The 23624-nt window shown below is 36.7% G+C and overlaps 1 protein-coding gene across 4 annotated transcripts in view; it reads right to left on the minus strand.

Annotated features, from left to right (window-relative positions):
* Window positions 1–5846: 5846 nt before the first annotated feature.
* LEPR (leptin receptor) overlaps window positions 5847–23624 on the minus strand; it is a 104032-nt gene continuing 86254 nt past the window's right edge. For 3 of the 4 annotated variants that reach the window (XM_073788729.1, XM_073788722.1, XM_019919927.3), the window contains one exon: window positions 5854–8908. In XM_073788729.1, coding sequence (XP_073644830.1) covers window positions 8081–8908 — 828 coding nt within the window. In that variant the 3' untranslated portion in view covers window positions 5854–8080. Of the gene's footprint in view, window positions 8909–23624 lie in introns of all 4 variants that reach the window. The other variant, XM_073788730.1, reaches the window with a different exon arrangement.

A 23624-nucleotide genomic window follows, 5' to 3' on the forward strand; every position in this document is an offset into this window, starting at 1 on the left:
CAATTTGTATGGAAACCCCAAAGACCCCAAACAGCCAAAACAATCTTGCGAAGTAAAAATGGAGCTGGACGAATCAGGCTCCCTGGCTTCAGGCTATACTACAATACTACAGTAATCAGGACAGTATGGTACTGGCACAAAACAAGAAATATAGATCAATGGAACAGGATAGAAAGTCCAGAGATAAACCCATGCACATACGGTCATCTTATTTTTTGATAAAGGAGGCAAAAAGTATACAATGGAGAAAAGACACCCTCTTCAATAAGTGGTGCTGGGAAAACTGGACAGCTATACGTAAAAGAATGAAATCAGAACACTTCCTAACACCATACACAGAAATAAACTCAAAATGGATTAAAGACCTAAATGTAAGGCCAGACAGTATGAAACTCTTAGAGGAAAACATAGGCAGAACTCTCTATGACATAAATAACAGCAAGATCCTTTTTGACCCACCTCCTAGAGAAATGGAAATAAATGGAAATAAAAACAAAAATAAACAAATGGGACCTAGTGAAACTTAAAAGCTTTTGCACAGCAAAGGAAACCATAAGCAAGACGAAAAGACAACCCTCAGAATGGGAGAAAATGTTTGCAAATGAAGACACTGACAAAGGATTAATCACCAACATATACAAGCAGCTCATGAAGCTCAATGTCAAAAAAACAAATAACCCAATCCAAAACTGGGCAGAAGACCTAAACAGACATTTCTCCTAAGAAGCTATACAGACTGCCAACAAACACGTGAAAAGTTGCTCAACATCACTAATCATGAGAGAAATGCAAATCAAAACTACAATGAGGTATCACCTCACACCTTTCAGAATGGCCATCATCAAATAATCTACAAACAATAAATGCTGGAGAGGGTGTGGAGAAAAGGGAACCCTCTTGCACTGTTGGTGGGAATATAAATTGATACAGCCACTATGAAGAACAGTATGGAGGTTCCTTAAAAACTAAAAATAGAACTACCATACGATCCAGCAATCCCACTACTGGGCATATACCCTGAGAAAACCATAATTCAAAAAGAGTCATGTACCACAGTGTTCACTGCAGCACTATTTACAATTGCCAGGACATGGAAGCAACCTAAGTGTCCGTCAATAGATGAATGGATAAGGAAGATGTGGCACATATATACAATGGAATATTACTCAGCCATAAAAAGAAACGAAATTGAGTTATTTGTAGTGAGGTGGATGGATTTAGAGGCTGTCTTACAGAGTAAAGTAAGTCAGAAAGAGAAAAACAAATACTATATGTTAACACATATATATGGAATCTAAAAACAAAATTGTTCTGATGAACCTAGGGCCACGACAGGAATAAAGCCGCAGACATAGAGAATGGACTTGAGGATGCAGGGAGTTGGAAGGGTAAACTGGGACAAAGTGAGAGAGTAACATTGACATATATACACTACGAAATGTAAAATAGATAGCTAGTGGGTAGCAGCTGCATAGCACAGGGAGATCAGCTCGGAGCTTTGCGACCACCTAGAGGGGTGGGATTAGGGGTGTTGGAGGGAGACACAAGAGGGAGGGGATATGGGGATATACATATGCATATAGCTGATTCATTTTGTTATACAGAAACTAACACAACATTATAAAGCAATTATACTCCAATAAAGATGTTAAAAAACAAGTTTCACAAGGGAAGGATAAATAAAATGGGACGACATTGACATGTGAAGAAATAATGGCTGAGAATTTTCAAGTCTAATAAAACCTATTGGTGGTCAAATAAAAGAAGCTCAATGAATACCAATCTGGACAAGTAAAAAAGAAAGCACACCTAGACTTATAATAGTCAAACAACTAAAAACAAAAGATAAAGAGAAAAATCTTAAAAACAAATAAACAAGGAGAAATTACCTTAAGGAAACAACAATTAAAATGATGGCTAACTTCTCAACAGTAACAATGGATACCAGACACTGGAAGACAATAAAAAGACAACTTACAAAGATGGAAAATAACTGCAAACTTAGAATTCAATATTGAGCAAAAATATCTATCAAAATTGAAGATAAAATATAGATGTTCCCAAACAAAGCCTGAAAGAATTTGTCACAGCTGATCCACAGTACAAGAAAGTTCTTTTGGATGAAGGGAAATTATCCCAGATGGAAGCACAAAGATGCAAGAAGTAATAAACAAACAGTACAAAAGGGAAATTTGAAAGACTCGGTACTGCCTAAAGCAGCAATGTAACAATATTTTAGATGTTTATGAAATACACAGAAATAGGAGAGGGATTCGTTAAGTGTCTCTCAAAATTATTACATATTAGAGAAGTGCAAAATAAACTCTAAGAAACCCTTACACACCATCAGACTGACTAAAATTCAAAAGGCTGACAGTATCAATGTTGATTAGGAATTGGTATATAAAGCAACAGAACTCTTCTACCTTACTGACAGCAGTGTAAATTAGTATGTATTTACATATGTATTTGGCAGTATGTATCTATTAAAGCTAAACTAAAACCTATCCTGTGATTCAGTGATTTTACTCAGATATGAAGTATGTAAAAATTCATTAAGCTTACACTGAAGACTTGTGTACATTACAGTACATAAGTCATATCTTTTTTTTTTTTTTTTTTTTTTTGCGGTACGCGGGCCTCTCACCGCTGTGGCCTCTCCCGCTGCGGAGCACAGGCTCCGGACGCGCAGGCTCAGCGGCCACGGCTCACGGGCCCAGTCGCTCCGCGGCATGTGGGATCCTCCCGGACCGGGGCACGAACCCGCGTCCCCTGCATCGGCAGGCGGACTCTCAACCACAGCGCCACCAGGGAAGCCCCATAAGTCATATCTTAATTAAGAAAACTTAGATCACATATATGAAAAATAATGATAAGAAAGCAATAAAATTATAATAGCCCAGTAGAAAATTAGGCAAAGAATAGGAAGGTAGAGAAAAACAAATGGCTTATAAACATGAAAATATGCTCAACTTCATTCATCAAGTTAAAATTAAAATAGCAAAAAGATACTTTAGACAATTTCAGTTGGTTTCTTACACTTGTAAGTTTCTTACACTTTCTTACACAAGAGTCCTGACAAGTAGATTTGTAAAAGTATGCCAAGACATAATTATGTATGAGAATGCTCACTTCAGTATTGTCCATAAAAATAAAAGATTAGAAACAACCTAAATGTTCACCAAGTTTGAATCATTTACATAAATCATTGTACTTTGATATAGTGGAATAACTATGTAACCATTAAAATAATAAAGTAGGTATATTTGAGTTTCTATGGAAATATCACTAAGATATATTAAGGGAAAAGGGTAATTTTATAACATCAAGCAGAATATGATCCCAACTATATAAAAACTTAAAATGTATGTGGTATAATAATAACAGGTTATTTTTAGGGAACAGGAACTAAAGATTGAGAATGGAGGGAGACAACAATTTTTATTTTATATTTCCATGTACTATTTGAAATTTTTTATGTTCATTTCACTTACATTTTAAAACTAAGCAAGGAGAACATATCTGAATCCTAGCCCAAATACTAGCCCCCAAACTCAAATTGCTAGAAAATTAAGTGATGAAACAAATGTTCACAAATGACTGTAAATCAAGATTTCTAAAGGAAGTAAAGAATCAAACTACAGAGCTCTTGATGTTTAAAATGAGTAATTTTTCATTGCAAGTGGCTGTAATGCCAGCAAGTATTTGGTGTGGGTGATATATTGAGAATACAGAGAGAATAACAGTAAAGAGAGACAGCTGGATCTAAAATGTTTACAAATCCCTTCCAAAGGCAAGGCATGTTTGTAACAATTTTAAAAACACAAATGCTAACAATGGGTAAAAATAATATAGTAACTATTCACATAAAATACAAGGATTACTTCATATTTTCCAAATCTTTGCTGAAAGTAGTAATCATACAAACATAAAATAATCCTAAAATAACTTAAACTCATAAAAATTTTACTTGGACTTTCCATTTCTCATATTTGATCTCATATCAATTCCAACATTGCTTATGATTTATAATGATAAAAATTTCATAGTCATAATTTACACGTCTTTCTTTATGACTTTAGGGACAAAAAAGGAGAATTAGGCTAATTAAACTTTATAAAACAATTAGTGATGCATGTCTCAGCACTTATGTTTATAACGTTTATTAACATACCAATTGTGACTAAAGAGAAAGTGTTATCTGCATGCTAAATACTTAATGACAAGTTTAAAAAGTACAATATCTACAATATAAGTATTTCACTACAAAATTAAATATCTTCCAATTTTATTCTCAGTTCAGACTTTTTGAGTGGACATGTTATTTAAAATATCCTGTCAAAGATCCTTACAAAATTGAAGTTGATGCCATACATTTTACGTATAATTAATTTTGAAAAATAGACAGCAACTTTCCACAATAAATATTGATTGATAAACTGTGTATAAAAATATTTCATTCAATATAAAAACCCATGAAAACAATTTCTTAATGTTCATACAAATGCAAGTAACAATATTTCAGTTCTAAAGCAGTCTGTTGTATTCTAAGCTGCTCTCCCAACATCATGATGAGGTACAGGAACACTTTCCAGCTTTAAACAATTGTTCAAGAAGGAGTAAAACTACTCACTTACCCAGTTTCTTTTTATAAACAGTTCTTCACATTTTTGGTAACTATGTTTAAATTTTTTTCTCAAATGTGGCTTCTTTTAATCATAATAGAGTGGACAATTTTAATTTTGTGTTTTAAAATTTGAGAATGTGTTTTCTCAATAGTAAACACTTTAGAAGAGTCTGTAACTATCAAGATGACCCTTGGAAGATGAAAGGTAGAACACATTTCTTTTAAAAACTACAGGAAATAATTTAGAGAGAGGTTTTTTTTCAGGCAAGTCTACGTGACATATGGTTGCAGTATGTCTTGATTCATTTAGCACGTCGTCCAAGCCCACGGGAGACCCGTGGGCACAACTCTTACAGCCTAATCTTTATATTGTGCCAACGAAAGTAGCTTTGGAATCTGGTATCAATTTGTGGAGGAAGTTTATCTTCTGTCAACTTATGAGTAGTTAAAATGGATATTCCTAAGAGAATATGACCATATGTTTGATATATGGAAAGAGGGAGTTGGTTTCATTGGAAATGGATGAGAGGAGGTAGAAGAATGTCATGCTTAGGGTCATAAAACCTTATTATAGGTCCAGGATCACCCACTGGTTTGGGACTTTCATCCAGGTCTTTTTACTACTCGAGACTAGGTTTAAAAATAAAAGACTATCTGTTCCTATTCCTCTTGTCACTATGTAGCTCATCTCTAAATGGGAACACAGGGCTCCAATAGGAGGCCCCTATTCATACTGATGTGTATCTCGTCTTCTTTCTTCTTCTTTGTTCTTGGGGGCTTTAACCTAGGACATCTATAATCTCATTAACCCTGACAAATGATTTATCTTCAAACAATCTGTTTAAACTTGAAGCCATAGCTCAAATTATTAATTTCTGAGTTGATTTTCATGAAGCTCAGATTTAGAGAGACTGATTCACAGCTTGTGTTGCAATTTTAGGCCTTTAAATGAAATACTCAAAATTCCAGATTTATCCTAAGTTTAAAAGTCCAAACCTATATTTCAGCTCCTCTCTCCCTTAAAATTTTTTTTTTACAGAATCTCTGCAAAGAAATGGAGAATATCTAACCAAACTGAAGTACAAAATATTCTAAATTTTCATCTAAATGGTAATTTTCATAAAGACCCAATAATATACAGTAATACATACAGTGAAATGAACTTTTGAAAGTGAAAATCAGAGCCCTAGCACACTGACAGTAAATATGATCTAAATTTATATATACCAATAGGCCAGACTGCACCACTTCAACCTGCTCTATGAAAAGAAAGTCCCTTGGAATTTCAGTTTCTGAAATGTTTTTGTTTGTTTTGGTAACTGAAGCTGCACCAGAATGGTATCAGTGATCTCAGGTTTAAGGTGCTGTCACAAAATTCCTTTAACTCAGACCTGCAGCACTACGGTGGTCCTGGGATGTCTGAATTCACTACAGAGTACACAGAGCATGGCAAAACCTTGGGCTGACTGGAACATTTATCAGTTTCTCTTCCCTGTTGTTCTGGGTCCCACACCACAGGAGAATGGGAGGATGTCATATCTCAGAGGACTTGCTGAGTGTTTAATCTCTAATTATATGCAGAATGGGGCAAAATGTAATTTTCTATCTATGTATATTCTGTGAGCAGTATTAAAAATAATGGTCAATTTTACTAAAATTTCAATACATGTAATAATTCTGTTTCTGAAACTATAAATCACTGAAAAATCATTGAAAAAAATTTTTTCTCTTTGTATAGAATTATTCAGTGAGTTGATATGGGTCCTCTACCTTTCTCTTGTAAGAGAGTCACTGGTTGAGTGTGTGAGATCCTGAGATACCTCAACAATACTTGTGTCATGAAACAGCTTTATTGATTTCTAGTTGGCAAATGATCATGAAAGGTGTGAAAAAATATCTATCAGTTGGGGTCTGAACAGCTCATTTCATATGGTCACAACTGGAATAGAGAAAGGGGGAGGATTTTGTTTATGGTAATAGTAAATCAGTGGAATCCTCTCTCAGTCTAAGTATGAAACTAGTGATGTTTAACAACTCATAGGAATATTTTTGAGGACTGAAGTATTTATTTTGACGATACTGATAATCTTGAAATTCTTATTGCCATTGAGCAACTATCTCTGCAGGTTTCTTAATTTAGTTTGCTGTTCAATATGCTGTCTGGGTTTTCTTGCCGTACCAAGAACTGAAATAAACAATAAAGTCTCTAAAGGCAAAGACAACATCTGCGTAATTCTCACTTAATTTTCATCCAGTGTTATATTTCTACTTAATAAATTTTATTTGATTACAAGTCAGTTTTTTTTAATGGATGATAATGTAAGGTATGGGTTAAAAACATAATCACTAGCATTCAAAAGATCCGGGTTTATATATGGATTCCACTAACTCTGTGACCTTGGGCAAATTACTTAATCTTCTAATCTTTAAAAGGAATGTAATAGTAGTACATGTCTCATACAATTATTTCAATAATTAATTGAGCTAAAGTATGGAAAATATTAGCACAGTGGTTGATTTATATACAGGAAGAATGCTCAGTGAGGAAAAAAACAATGTACATGCAAGTGGGAATGGGGAAGATGATTCCAGAGTGATACACAGTAACATTTAGCAGTCTAACTGTAGCAGAAAGTGAGCATTTCAACATCTTTTATAGAGAAGAGGTGAAGCAGACATTATGTTTTCACAAGGGCTTGTGTTCTCATCAAAATACTTGTTGTGGGTATCACCATTCTAACAGGTAGTTTCATTCTATGGTACAGATCTTAGATTTGATACATAAACATTTGTTTCTTGTATATCTTCACAAGTATATCCCCTAGACCAGGGCTAAATCATCTATCTGCAACATTCAGTTGAGTGCCTACCACAGAGTAAGTACTCAGGGAAAATATGTGAAATCGAAACATCTTCAAATCACACAGTCTAGTAGCACAAAATACAAATACATTGCACACTTTTAAAATGCACAAGGATGCCTATTAGGTATAATTGTGTGTATGTGTAAATTAGTGCACAGAAAAGACAACTCAAGGTAAAATAACCACACCCTTGAAAATACAGTTACATTTCACAAGTGTTAGTGTGAAGTGTTCTTTCAGATGTGAGTGTAATTCAGATGACTAGCTGTTTCCACATGGGTTCAATGTTCAAAGAAAATAGTACTGTTGGGTTTACGGCTAGCTAGACACAAGCCACTGGAGACCTTCCCAAGGTGCTGATTAATCATTATAAGAGTCGGTCTACACTGCTAGGCTCTTGAAGGCTTTCTCACATTTTTTGTCTATATTACTGAGTGAGGACAAACAGATACCATTAGTTTTGAAACAATCATTTTCAAATTTGCCTCTGACAGTTTTCTTTTCTCTCCCCTAACCAACACTATAGTGGAATATATTACCCTTCATATGACTCATTACATCATAAATCTGAGATGTGTCTGGAATGAAATTAGACAGTTAGGTCACACATCTTGTTTTCTACTATTTTCTGAGTCCGAGTAGAACAAGTCTGAAATTGAGGTATGTAAGATACAAAAGTCTTCTGATCAGAAGTTCCTAAATTGAAGTTATTTTCTACAAGGTGTGAGCAACTGTCCTGGAGGATTCTGATGTCGGTGAATAAACAGTGGGATGGGAATGGGGACAACACTCTTGACTCATCAGTCAAAAGCACATCACTCTCTCTCTTTTTGATTGAAGTGACTCCTAAATAATAGACAGACCTTTCGTCATGATTTTCTTCAGGGAAATTTCCCTCGAGTTTCAAAAGTTCATCCAATCCTCCTGAGAATGGAAGGTGTGGTGAAATTATATTGGGATGCTGATCTGATAATATAAAAAATGCCTGGGTTTCTATCTCCCATGAGTTATTAGAGAAAGAATCCTTAGGTAGAGAATTGTTGCTAGAGAAGCATTTGCTGACTGCGCTATTTACAAGCCTTTGCTCTTCCTCAGTTTCACCTGATTTAGAGTTGCTGAGCAGGGTGGCATATTTAACAGAGGGTTGTCTCCTACTTTCCTCCTCACAGGTTATCTCTGTGCTCTCAACCTCAGAGAAGTGAGCACTGTTGCATTGGTCACTAATACAAATAGAACCCTTTTCAAGATCCCGAGTCATCAAAAGTAGAGAGACTGTAGTTGGTGGTACCATCTCATCTTTATTTTTCCATGATGTATCAACACTGATATCTTCTGAAATGGTTTCAGGCTCCAAAAGAAGAGGACCAAATGTCACTGATTCTGTATGCTTGATAAAAAGATGCTCAAATGTTTCTGGCTAAAAGAAAAGACATATTTTAATACTCAATTGTGTTCATTTTTTTTCTTTTTGCTTCACTGTGATATCATGGAAGAAATAGAAGTGTGAAAGGTTAATACTAAAGGATATAAGTCAAGCACAAATTAACTGGTTTTGGTCTGAAATAAACAGATCAAAAATCATAAGGGAGAGGCAGTATAAGATAGTGTTTAAAAGTGGGATGAGACAGACGTGAGTCATTCTGTTTCTATGACCACGGACAAGTACATTAACCTCTCTGCCTTTCAGTTTCCTCATCTGTAAAATTGTGTTCAATATTTACTTCATGGTGTTGTGCAAGGAATAAATTAGATAGTGTCTGAAAGTGCTTAGCTCTCAATAAAGATTGGTTACTGTAATTAGAAAGTGCTATCTTCAGAAGAATTCCTAATATTTTATAGCAAATTACACTTCCATGAACTAGAAAATTTAACCCAAGTTTAAAAAGTAAATTGATATAAAATTGAATGAGCAAAACAACTTGTCTAAAGATAGCTAAAATAAGTACTCCATGACATAAGATATGATATGAAGGTAAACTATATGTGGCCTTATCTGCCTTACATCATACTAAAAATCTGTTTATGACTATCAGAAAGTAAGAACTAAGAATATCTGTTTGTGAAAACAATGAAGGTGAAAGAGATGATCATAGCCTTTTAAATTACCATTCCTTATAAATAACTTCATATAAAAATACAAACTATAGGACATGTGGAATGAAGACAAAGATGCAAAACAAATGCACATCATATTTTTTATAAGAACAGTGGTTACATCACAACAAAAAATTCTGCCAAGCAGCTACAAGCTAGAATCTGTGCATAAAAAAAGCTCAACTCATACAATGTAAACACGTTGAAAAAATAAATGCAAAATAAAAAATACTGTAGACACATCACATTAAAAAATTAACACAACTAAATGAAGTGCTATAGAAAATGTGCTCAAGTTTTGTTACACATATAATTAAACTTTTGAATTTTACAATTTTTAAACTAATAGAATGAATTCAGATTTATTGCTTGAAATAATATAACCAACTATTCTTCATAATGGCAAATATATTCCATATAAAAACACAACTCATTTAACATAGTTTTGAACTCTTAAATGAAATATATTGGTGATTATAGCCATAAAGGAATAAATATATGAAACACCAAATATAATGGAATAGACTTATACAGATATTAAAATACTGCATAATAACAAATACTATATTAACACAACCTTTTCTCTTATTCTATGAACATAGTATGTGAAGAGAAAACTGCTCCTGTGCCTATTTTCTTTCTGACAGAAATCTATTAGATTTATAATTTCCTTCAAATATTTTCTTGCTTATTTTGTGTTTCTTAAGGTTTTGACTACATATGTAGAGAATTTCTTAAAATTTAAAGTAACCTAGAAATTAAGATCTCCAAATAAAGGAATGTCATGCTATCAACATGAAAACAAAAAATACAAATAGCACATAGCATACAGTCAAACTCACAGCTGTTCTTCAAATGACGTGTTTGGCATATTTCATGCCCTCTAAAACTTCATAATTGGTAACTAATTATTATGTCAAATAATTTACATGTCTTCAAATGCATTTGATGAAAGATTTCACTAATAATTAAGAAATCACATATCCATATATTATTAAAGTATATTTTATAAATGGGTCACAAACATTTATTAAAAGTATGCTTATTAAAAAATCATTTCAATCACCATATGCATCTAACTTTTCAAGATTTTAGAACAGTCTGGAAGCATATTGAATATGTATTCAGCTGGTAAGAATTAAAGAATATCCTTTCATATTTTCACACTTCAATTTTACATTACAATGATGTCTATTAAAAGTCAGTGAAGGGGGAAAGGACACATTCTTCCTGATTTTTGGAGTTTTTTTTTTTAGATTCAAATCAAACTATGAATGAAATCTAAATGTAAGTAATATATATGTAGCCTAAATCTGAGTTATTTGGGTTCATCAAACAGAGGCTTTGGTTTATTCTGAATGTGAGCAATATACCACACAAGTTAAATTCATAGAAATAGCAGGTGGTCTTTTTTTCAGGTAGAAAAGTCCTATGTTTGCCTTGGACTAGTTCTAAAAACTCCAGAGAGTCTCTTTTTTTGCATCACTGCCCACTTACCTGACTGCCAGAAGCTTTGGGTGGTTCAGTGCAAATAAATTAAATTTAGTAAAGAATTTCATGAGGAGGTTGAATTGGAGGCTGATGTGTTTTCTGATCTGGTCAGTCTGACCTGGATATGTCAGGTCATCCTGGTACAAACTGTAACTTCTACTGGCCTTTGACCAGAACAAACTGTCTTTCTTTGAACTGAAATGGAAGTTAGCACTTAAGCCATTTTTAAGGCTATTGAAAATGAAAATTCCCATATTGATCAAAGTTAGACATACATAAAAGCTATCAATATAAGACATTCAAAAGAATACCCAAATGGGTCAGTTTATAGGCTGAAGTGTCTAAAAGAATATAAAATGGAAAATTTTGGACATAAAATATGAACTAAATATTTTGACTGCATTCTATATTTAGAGCCATTGTATTTGCAAAGCTATGTGTCAGAAGTTGCAGTTTTCACCTAGTCACAGCATAGTCTACTATATATTTGATGATGTCTAATAAATCTGTGGTAAGAGCAACAGTCATAATTCTTTAATGTTTTATGACCAAATGACAAATCAAAAGCTAGATATCATAAATATTACTTGTTAAACTTTAGATGACTTGAAAAGTAATCATACATCCAAACTGAATTAGACTCAGACGTATACCTTGACCCCAAATTTACCCATCTATTTTAAGTTCTAAATCAACATAATCCACCATATTTTAGTTCTCAATAGTTCCACCAAAATTTTTTAGATTGTCTCCCCTTCTTCAAAATGTAAAAATCTTCTAATACTCTATAGAATGTTGGGAAGTTGGTAGATTGGGTTCATCTGTAGTGATCATGATTAGACTTCAAAGAATGTCCATTCTCTGTTCAGATAAAATAAAACAAAATAAGAAAGAAAAATAAAAAAATCACTCAGAAAGCAAAAGATAAAAGATTTCAAAAAGATGTTCTGTCAAGCATGAGTTCTGGATTATAAATTCTTGTGTTATACTACAGTAATGCATGTTTTTAGGAAAAGATAAAATTCTGAATTAAGGTGGCCTCTTGCGTTTTCTTAATGCATGCCCTAATATCACACTCTAAGGACAGCCTTAATGATCCCAGAAAAGGAAAAACTATAGAGGAATAACAGAATAAGTAGAATGAGGAAAAACAAAGAGCTGGAAAAATAAAAAGGAAGTAGAGGAACAGCACTATTAAAGAGTTTGGAAGAAGAAAGAGTAAAAGAGTGTATCTCTGAAAACAAATATTTAAACATTAAAAGAAAGAAGAGTTGAAATAGTGAAGAAGAATAGAATGACAGAATCATTATCATGATTTTTTAAATCTAGAGAAATGTTCTAAGAAATCATCTGGTCCACATTTCTCCCTTTTTATAGACAAAGCAATCAAGGCTTAAAGTTGCACAGCTAATTATAGCAGAGTGAGGCCCCTGACTTTTTTTCTACTCCAACAAGCTTTCTATAATACAATGGAAGATGAAAAGATATTCCAAACACAAGTAGGGAGGAGAACATGTTGTTTTGCTTTTTCTATTTGTTGTCATAGATTTGAGCTGATTAAATTCATCCTCTCTTCTGGTTCCTTATAACCCAAGGGCATATATATAGACATTAAGAAGAACAAGAAAATAGAGAAAACTGAAGTCATATTTTAGGGAAGTGAAATATATACTTCTAAGCCCAGTCATGTGCCCTTCTAGAAAGAACTTCTTACTCAAAGCTGCACCAGCTCTTCTACACTTCTGTAAAGCCATTCTAGCAATTTCAGGGATGCTCTGCCTCAGATCCATGAGAATGGTGTTCTGGGAGCTTGTGGGTTGCTGAGCTTCTTATTTGGAGAGCTAGAACAGGCTGAGGAATCTAGGATGGTCTTTGAACCACAAAAAAAATATCCATTTGTTTTTAGATTTAACACTCTAAAGTAGGGTGTTAAGTGGAGTACACTCTTATGGAAATAGTCATAAATGTAGACAACAAAGGAGCAGGGATAGACTCCCCCCACCTCAAATATAGATGGCTTGGATTTAGAGGAAGAAAGTAATATTTTAGGCAAAAATGCTAAAGAAAAAGGTAAAACAAAAACAAATTGGCTACAGTCTTTTAAACACTGTGAAATATGAATTAGAAGAAAAGCAAGGTTATTGACTCACTGCAATACATTTTCCTACCACAAGAATTCAACCTTTGTTTAAAATTTTTATTTTTATCCTCTTTAAAAGCTTTTTAAGAGATTCTGATTTTTTCATTTATTTTATTGAAGTATAATTGATTTACAATGTTCTTAAAGATTCTGATTTCTAAAGTATCATGAGAAATGGTGTAGAGAAGTATTCTGGCTCAAGCTGTCTTATCTCTGTAGAGACTCTGTTAGGATGAAAGTACATGAATAAATCAAATATATACCCACAACAAAGAAGATAGTCTGAGAAGGTTAAGAGGTTATGAGATTTTGAATTTCTAAAAGATGGAAAACCGAAGGAGATGAACAAAGGAAGCTGCAGAGCAGAATATCTCCAGAGTGGGCTATAGCTGAAAAAGACAGTTTGCCCTGTTGAATACAGTGGAGATGGGAGGGAGGGCAGTGGGGGGGGGGGGGGGGGGGGGGGTGAAAAAATGGAAGGTAAAAACACAGGAAGAAATGAGACCTTTGGCTGAAAACTGGAAACTCTGCATATGAATGGGGCTCTTCTAACTCTACTGCACAGGGAAGAGCCACACCCAAATTGAGGTTTTATTCTCAAAAGTAATTAAGAAATTATCTGGGGAGGAGACCTTCAAGATAGCAGAAGAGTAAGATGTGGAGATCACCTTCCTCCCCACAAATACATCAGAAATACATCTACATGTGGAACAACTCCTACAGAACACCTATTGAACGCTGGCAGAAGACCTCAGACTTCCCAAAAAGCAAGAAACTCCCCACGTACCGGGATAGGGCAAAACAAAAAAGAAAAAAGCAGACAAAAGGATAGGGATGGGACCTGCACCAGTGGGAGGGAGCTGTGAAGGGGGAAAGTTTTCCACACACTAGAAGCCCCTTCACTGGCGGAGACGGGGGCGGGGGGGGGGGGAGGGGGGCGGGGGGAAGCTTCAGAGCCATGGAGGAGAGCGCAGCAACAGGGATGCAGAGGGCAAAGCGGAGAGATTCCCGCACAGAGGATCGGTGCCGACCAGCACTCACCAGCCCGAGAGGCTTGTCTGCTCACCCGCCGGGGCGGATGGGGGCTGGAAGGTTAGGCTCTGGCTTCGGAGGTCGGATCCCAGGGAAAGGACTGGGGTTGGCGGCGTGAACACAGCCTGAAGGGGGCTAGTGCGCCACAGCTAGCTGGGAGGAAGTACAGGAAAAAGTCTGGACCTGCCGAAGAGGCAAGAGACAATAGTTTCAGGGTGCACGAGGAGAGGGGATTCAGAGGACCGCCTAAACGAGCTCCAGAGACGGGCTCGAGCTGCGGCTATCAGCGCAGACCCCAGAGACGGGCATGAGATGATAAGGCTGCTACTGCAGCCACCAAGAAGCCTGTGTGCAAGCACAGGTCACTATCCACACCTCCCCTCCGGGGAGCCTGTGCAGCCGCTACTGCCAGGGTCCCGTGATCCAGTCACAACTTCCCCGGCAGAACACACGGCACGCCTCAGGCTAGGGCAATGTTATGTCAGTCTCTGCGGCCGCAGGCTTGCCCCGCATTCCGTACCTCTCCCTCCCCCAATCCTGAGTGAGCCAGAGCCCTCGAATCAGCTGCTCCTTCAACCCCGTCCTGTCTGAGCGAAGAACACACGCCCTCAGGCGACCTACATGCAGAGGCGAGGCCAAATCTAAAGCTGAGCCCATGGGTGCTGTGCGAACAAAAAACAGAAAGGGAAATCTCTCCCCAGCCTCAGGAGTAGTGGATTCAATCTCCACAATCAACTTGATGTACCCTGCATCTGTGGAATACCTGAATAGACAATGAATCACTCCAAAATTGAGGCAGTGGACTTTGGGAGCAACTGTAGATTTGGGGTTTGCTTTCTGCATCTAATGTGTTTCTGGTTTTATATTTAACTTGGTGTAGTATTTCGAATTTATTATCATTGGTAGATTTCTTTATTGATTTGGTTGCTCTCTCCCTCCTTTTTTTTTAATATAGTTTGTATATATTTTTTCCTTTTTCTCTGTTTGTGACTGTGTATGTGTACGCTTCTTTGTGTGATTTTGTCTGTATATCTTTGCTTTTACCATGTGTCCTAGTGTTCGGCCCGTTTTTGGTTTTTTTTTTTTTTTTTTAAGTATAGATTTTAGCACTTGTTATAATTGGTGGATTGGTTTTTTGGTTTGGTTGCTCTCTTCTCTTTTTTTTTTTTCTCTTTTTTAAATTACTTTTTAATTTTTTTATTTTAATAATTATTTTTTATTTTAATAACTTTATTTTCTTTCTTTTTTTCTTCCTTTTCTTCTGAGCCATGAGGCTGACAGGGTCTTGGTGCTCTGGCCGGGGGACAGGCCTGTGCCTCTGAGGTGGGAGAGACGAGCTCAGGACATGGGTCCACCAGAGACCTCCTGGCTCCACGTAATATCAAATGGCGAAAGCTCTCCCAGAGATCTCTATCTAAACGTTAAGACCCAGCCCCACTCAACGACCAGCAAGCTACAGTGCTGGACACCATATGCCAAACAACTAGCAAGACAGGAACACAATCCCACCCATTATCAGAGAGGCTGCCTAAAATAATAATAAGGTCACAGACACCCCAAAACACACCACTAGACACGGAACTGCCCACCAGAAAGACAAGATACAGCCGCATCCACCAGAACACAGGCACTAGTCCCCTCCACCAGGAAGCCTACACAACCCACTGAACCAGCCTTAGCCACTGGGGGCAGACACCAAAAACAACGGGAACTACAAACCTGCAGCCTGTGAAAAGGAGATGCCAAACACAGTAAGTAAAGCAAAATGAGAAGACAGAGAAATACACAGCAGATGAAGGAGCAACGTAAAAACCCACCAGACCAAACAAATGTAGAGGAAATAGGTAGTCTACCTGAAAAATAATTCAGAGTAATGATAGTAAAGATGAACCAAAATCTTGGAAATAGAATAGAGAAAATACAAGAAACATTTAACAAGGACCTAGAATAACTAAAGAGCAAACAAACAATGATGAACAACACAAAAAATGAAAATAAAATTCTCTAGAAGGAATCAATAGCAGAATAACTGAGGCAAAAGAACGGATAAGTGACCTGGAAGATAAAATAGTGGAAATAGCTACTGCAGAGCAGAATAAAGAAAACAGAATGAAAAGAATTGAGGACAGTCTTAGAGACCTCTGGGACAACATTAAATGCACCAATATTCAAATTATAGGGGTGCCAGAAGAAGAAGAGAAAAAGAAAGGGACTGAGAAAATATTTGAAGAGATTATAGTTGAAAACTTCCCTAATATGGGAAAGGAAATAGTTAATCCAGTCCAGGAAGCACAGCGAGTCCCATACAGGATAAATGCAAGGAGAAAAACACCAAGACACTTATTAATCAAACTTCAAAAATTAAATACAAAGAAAAATATTAAAAGCAGCAAGGGAAAAACAACAAATAACATACAAGGGAATCCCCATAAGGCTAACAACTGAAATTTCAGCAGAAACTCTGCAAGCCAGAAGCGAGTGGTAGGACATATTTAAAATGATGAAAGGGAAAAACCTACAACCAAGATTACTCTACCCAGCAAGGATCTCATTCAGATACAGCATAGAAATTAAAACCTTTACAGACAAGCAAAAGCTAAGAGAATTCAGCACCACCAAACCAGCTTTACAACAAATGCTAAAGGAACTTCTCTGGGCAGGAAACACAAGAGAAGGAAAAGACCTACAAAAACAAACCCCAAACAATTAATAAAATGGTAATAGGAACATACATATTGATAATTACCTTAAATGTAAATGGATTAAATGCTCCCACCAAAAGACACAGACTGGCTGAATAGATACAGAAACAGGACCCATATATATGCTGTCTAAAAGAGACCCACTGCAGGCCTAAGGACACATACACTGAAAGTGAGGGGATGGAAAAAGATATTCCATGCAAATGGAAATCAAAAGAAAGCTGGAGTAGCAATTCGCATATCAAAAACATAGACTTTAAAAGAAAGACTATTACAAGAGACAAAGAAGGACACCACATAACGATCAAGGGATCGATCCAAGAAGAAGATATAACAATTGTAAATATTTATGCACCCAACATAGGAGCACCTCAATACATAAGGCAAATACTAACAGCCATAAAAGGGGAAATCGACAGTAACACATTCATAGTAGGGGACTTTAACACCCCACTTTCACCCATGGACACATCATCCAAAATGAAAATAAATAAGGAAACATGAGCTTTAAATGATACATTAAACAAGATGGACTTAATTGATATTTATAGAACATTCCATCCCAAAACAACAGAATACACTTTCTTCTCAAGCGCTCATGGAACATTCTCCAGGATAGATGATATTTGGGTCATAAATCAAGCCTTGGTAAATTTAAGAAAATTGAAATCATATCAAGTATCTTTTCCACCCACAATGCTATGAGACTAGATATCAATTACAGGAAAAAAATCCATACAAAATACAAAAACATGGAGGCTAAACAATACACTACTAAATAACCAAGAGATCACTGAAGAAATCAAAGAGAAAATCAAAAAATACCTAGAAACAGATGACAATGAAAACAGGATGACCCAAAACCTATGTGATGCAGCAAAAACAGTTCTAACAGAGAAGTTTGTAGCAATACAACCCTACCTCAAGAAACAACAAACATCTCAAATAAACAACCTAACCCTACACCTAAGAGAAAGAAGAACAAAACACCCCCAAAGTTAGCAGAAGGAAAGAAATCATCATAAAGATCAGATCTGAAATAAATGATAAAGAAATGAAGGAAACGACAGCAAAGATCAATGAAACTAAAAGCTGGTTCTTTGAGAAGATAAACAAAATTGATAAACCATTAGCCAGACGCATCGAGAAAAAAAGGGAGAAGACTCAAGTCAACAGAATTAGAAATGAAAAAGGAGAAATAACAACCAACACTGCAGAAACACAAAGGATTATGAGAGATTACTACAAGCAACTATATGCCAATAAAATGGACAACCTGGAAGAAATGGACAAATTCTTAGAAAAGCACAACCTTCCGAGACTGAATCAGGAAGAAATCGAAAACATAAACAGACCAATCACAAGCACTGAAATTGAGATTGTGATTAAAAATCTTCCAACAAACAAAAGCCCAGGACCAGATGGCTTCACAGGCGAATTCTATCAAACATTTAGAGAAGAGCCAACACTAATCCTTCTCAAATTCTTCTGAAATAGAGCAGAGGGAGGAACAATCCAAAACTCATTCGACAAGGCCACCATCACCCTGATACCAAAACCAGACAAAGATGTCACAAAGAAAGAAAACTACAGGCCAATATCACTGTTGAACATAGATGCAAAATCCTCAACAAAATACTAGTAAAGAGAATCCAACAGCACATTAAAAGGATCATACACCATGATCAAGTGGGGTTTATCCAAGGAATGCAAGGATTCTTCAATATATGCAAATCAATCAATGCAATAAACCATATTAACAAATTGAAGGAGAAAAACCATATGATCATCTCAATAGATGCAGAGAAAGCTTTCGACAAAATTCAACACCCATTTATAATAAAAACTCTCCAGAAAGTAGGCATGCAGGGAACTTACCTCAACATAATAAAGGCCATATATGACAAACCCACAGCCAACATCGTTCTCAATGGTGAAAAACTGAAACCATTTCCTCTAAGATTAGGAACAAGACAAGGCTGTCCACTGTCACCACTATTATTCAACATAGTTTTGGAAGTTTTAGCTACAGTAATCAGACAAGAAAAAGAAATAAAGGAATCCAAATCGGAAAAGAAGAAGTAAAACAGTCACTGTTTGCAGATAACATGATACTATACATAGAGAATCCTAAAGATGCTATCAGAAAACTACTAAAGCTAATCAGTGAATTTGGTAAAGTAGCAGGATACAAAATTAATGCACAGAAATCTCTTGCATTCCTATACACTAATTATGAAAAATCTGAAACAGAAATTAAGCAAACACTCACATTTACCATTGCTACAAAAAGAACAAAATACCTAGGAATAAACTTACCTAAGGAGACAAAAGACCAGTATGTAGAAAACTCTAAGACACTGATGAAAGAAATTAAAGATGATACAAACAGATGGAGAGATATACCATGTTCTTGGATTGGAAGAATCAACATTGTGAAAATGACTCTACTAACCAAAGCAATCTACAGATTCAATGCATTCCTTATCAAACTACCAATGGCATTTTTCAATGAACTAGAACAAAAAATTTCACAATTTGTTTGGAAACACAAAAGACCCCGAATAGCCAAAGCAATCTTGAGAAAGAAAAACGGAGCTGGAGGAATCAGGCTCCCTGACTTCAGACTGTACTACAAAGCTACAGTAATCAAGACAGTATGGTACTGACACAAAAACATAAAGATAGATCAATGGAACAGGATAGAAAGCCCATAGATAAACCCACGCACATATGGTCACCTTATCTTTGATAAAGGAGGCAGGAATGTACAGTGGAGAAAGGACAGCCTCTTCAATAAGTGGTGCTGGGAAAACTGGACAGCTACATGTAAAAGAATGAAATTAGAACACTCTCTAACACCGTACACAAAATCAACACAAAATGGATTAAAGACCTAAATGTAAGGCCAGACACTATCAAACTCTTAGAGGAAAACACAGGCAGAACACTCTATGACATAAATCATAGCAAGATCCTTTTTGACCCACCTCCTAGTGTAATGGAAATAGAAACAAAAAAACCCAAATGGGACCTAATGAAACTTAAAAGCTTTCACACAGCAAAGCACACCATAAACAAGACCAAAAGACAACCCTCAGAATGGGAGAAAAGGAGCTACAGAGACGGGCACGAGCCGCAGCTAAAACCATGGACCCCAGAGACGGGTGGGAGACGCTAAGGCTGCTGCTGCCGCCACCAAGGGGCCTGTGTGCAAGCACAGGTCACTATCCACACCCCTCTTCAGGGGAGCCAGTGCAGCCCGCCACTGCCAGGTTCCCGGGATCCAAGGACAACTTCCCCGGGAGAACGCATGGCGGGACTCAGGCTGGTGCAACGTCATGCCGGCCTCTGCCGCCACAGGCTCGCCCATCACTCCGTGCCCCTCCCTTCCCCCTGGCCTGAGTGAGCCAGAGCCCCGAATCAGTGGCTCCTTTAACCCCGTCCTGTCTGAACAAAAAACAGACGCCCTCCAGCGACCTACACACAGAGGCGGGGCCAAATCCAAAGCTGAGCCCCTGGGAGCTGTGAGAACAACGAAGAGAAAGGGAAATATCTCCCAGCAGCCTCAGAAGCAGCGGATTAAAGCTCCACAATCAACTTGATGTACCCTGCATCTGTGGAATACATGAATAGACAACGAGTCATTCCAAATTGAGGAGGTGGGCTTCGAGAGCAAGATCTATGATATTTTCCCCTTTTCCTCTTATTATGAGTGTGTATGTGTATGCTTCTGTGTGAGATTTTGTCTGTATAGCTTTGCTTCCACCATTTGTCCTAGGGTTATATCCATCTGTTTTTTTTTGTTTGTTTTTTAATTTATTTTTTCTTAATAATTAATTTTAATAACTTTAATTTTACTTTATCTTCTTTCTTTCTCTCTCTGTCTCTCTCTTTCCTTCCTTCCCTCCAGGAGGTGGACTTTGAGAGCAAGATTTATGATTTTTTTCCCCTTTTTCTCTTTTTGTGAGTGTGTATGTATATGCTTCTCTGTGAGATTTTGTCTGTATAGCTTTGATTCCACCATTTGTCCTAAGGTTCTATCTGTCCGTTTTTTTTATTTTTATTTTTTTTACTAATTATTTTTTAATTTAATAACTTTATTATATTTTACTTTATTTTATTTTACTTTATCTTATTTCTCTCTTTTTTCCTTCCTTCCCTCCTTCCTTCCCTTCTCCCACCATCCTTCCCTCCCTCCTTTCTTTCTTTCTTTCCTTTTTTCTTTCTTCCTTTCTTTTTTCCCTCCTTCTTTCCTTCCCTCCTTCCTTCCCTCCTTTCTTTCTTTCTTCCTACTTCTACTAATTCTTTCTCTCTACTTTTTCTCCCTTTTATTCTGAGCTGTGTGGATGAAAGGCTCTTGGTGCTGCAGCCAGGAGTCAGTGCTGTGCCTCTGAGGCGGGAGAGCCAACTTCAGGACACTGGTGAAAAAGAGACCTCCCAGCTCCACATAATATCAAAAGGCGAAAATCTCCCAGAGATCTCTATCTCAACACCAGCACCCAGCTTCACTCAATGACCAGCAAGCTACAGTGCTGGACACCATATGCCAAACAACCAGCAAAACAGGAACACAACCCCACCCATTAGCAGAGAGGCTGCCTAAAATCATAATAAGTCCACAGACACCCCAAAACACACTACCAGACATGGACCTGCCCACCAGAGAGACAAGATCCAGACTCATCCACCAGAACACAGGCACTAGTCCCCTCCACCAGGAAGCCTACACAACCCACTGAACCAACCTTAGCCACTGGGGGCAGACACCAAAAACAACGGGAACTACGAACCTGCAGCCTGCAAAAAGGAGACCCCAAACACAGTAAGATAAGCAAAATGAGAAGACAGAAAAACACACAGCAGATGAAGGAGCAAGATAAAAACCCACCAGACCTAACACATGAAGAGGAAATAGGCAGTCTACCTGAAAAAGAATTCAGAATAATGATACTAAGATGATCCAAAATCTTGGAAATAGAATAGACAAAATGCAAGAAACATTTAACAAGGACCTAGAAGAACTAAAGAGCAAACAAACAATGATGAACAACAGAATAAATGAAATGAAAAATACTCTAGATGGGATCAATAGCAGAATAACTGAGGCACAAGAACGGATAAGTGACCTGGAAGATAAAATAGTGGAAATAACTACTGCAGAGCAGAATAAAGAAAAAAGAATGAAAAGAACTGAGGACAGTCTCAGAGACCTCTGGGACAACATTAAACGCATGAACATTCAAATTATAGGGGTTCCAGAAGAAGAAGAGAAAAAGAAAGGAACTGAGAAAATATTTGAAGAGATTATAGTTGAAAACTTCCCTAATCTGGGAAAGGAAATAGTTAATCAAGTCCAGGAAGCACAGAGAATCCCATACAGGATAAATCCAAGGAGAAATGCACCAAGACACATACTAATCAAACTGTCAAAAATTAAATACAAAGAAAGCATATTAAAAGCAGCAAGGGAAAACAACAAATAACACACAAGGGAATCCCCATAAGGTTAACAGCTGATCTCTCAGCAGAAACTCTGCAAGCCAGAAGGGAGTGGCGGGACATACTGAAAGTGATGAAGGAGAAAAACCTGCAACCAAGATTACTCTACCCAGCAAGGATCTCATCTCATCTCAGATTTGATGGAGAAATTAAAAACTTTACAGACAAGCAAAAGCTGAGAGAGTTCAGCACCACCAAACCAGCTTTACAACAAATGCTAAAGGAACTACTCTAGGCAAGAAACACAAGAGAAGGAAAAGACCTACAGTAACAAACTCAAAACAATTTAGAAAATGGGAATAGGAACATACATATCGATAATTACCTTAAATGTAAATGGACTAAATGCTCCCACCAAAAGACACAGATTGGCTGAATGGATACAAAAACAAGACCCATATATATGCTGTCTACAAGAGACCCACTTCAGAACTAAGGACACATACAGACTGAAAGTAAGGGGATGGAAAAAGATATTCCATGCAAATGGAAACCAAAAGAAAGCTGGAGTAGCAATTCTCGTATCTGACAAAACATACTTTAAAATAAAGACTATTAGAAGAGACAAAGAAGGACACTACATAATGATCAAGGGATCGATCCAAGAAGAAGATATAACAATTGTAAATATTTATGCACCCAACATAGGAGCACCTCAATACATAAGGCAAATACTAACAGCCATAAAAGGGGAAATCGACAGTAACACATTCATAGTAGGAGACTTTAACACCCCACTTTCACCCATGGACAGATCATCCAAAATGAAAATAAATAAGGAAACATGAGCTTTAAATGATACATTAAACAAGATGGACTTAATTGATATTTATAGGACATTCCATCCCAAAACAACAGAATACACTTTCTTCTCAAGTGCTCATGGAACATTCTCCAGGATAGATGATATCTTGGGTCACAAATCAAGCCTTGGCAAAAATAAGAAAACTTAAATTGTATCAAGTAACTTTTCTGACCACAACACCATAAGACTAGATATCAATTACAGGAAAAGATGTGTAAAAAATACAAACACATGGAGGCTAAACAATACACTACTTAATAACGAAGTGATCACTGCAGAAATCAAAGAGGAAATAAAAAAATACCTAGAAACAAATGACAATGGAGACACAACGACCCAAAACCTATGGGATGCAGCAAAAGCAGTT

The sequence above is a fragment of the Tursiops truncatus genome, chromosome 1, assembly GCF_011762595.2.
Source record: "Tursiops truncatus isolate mTurTru1 chromosome 1, mTurTru1.mat.Y, whole genome shotgun sequence".
Classification (NCBI taxonomy): Eukaryota; Metazoa; Chordata; class Mammalia; order Artiodactyla; family Delphinidae; genus Tursiops; species Tursiops truncatus.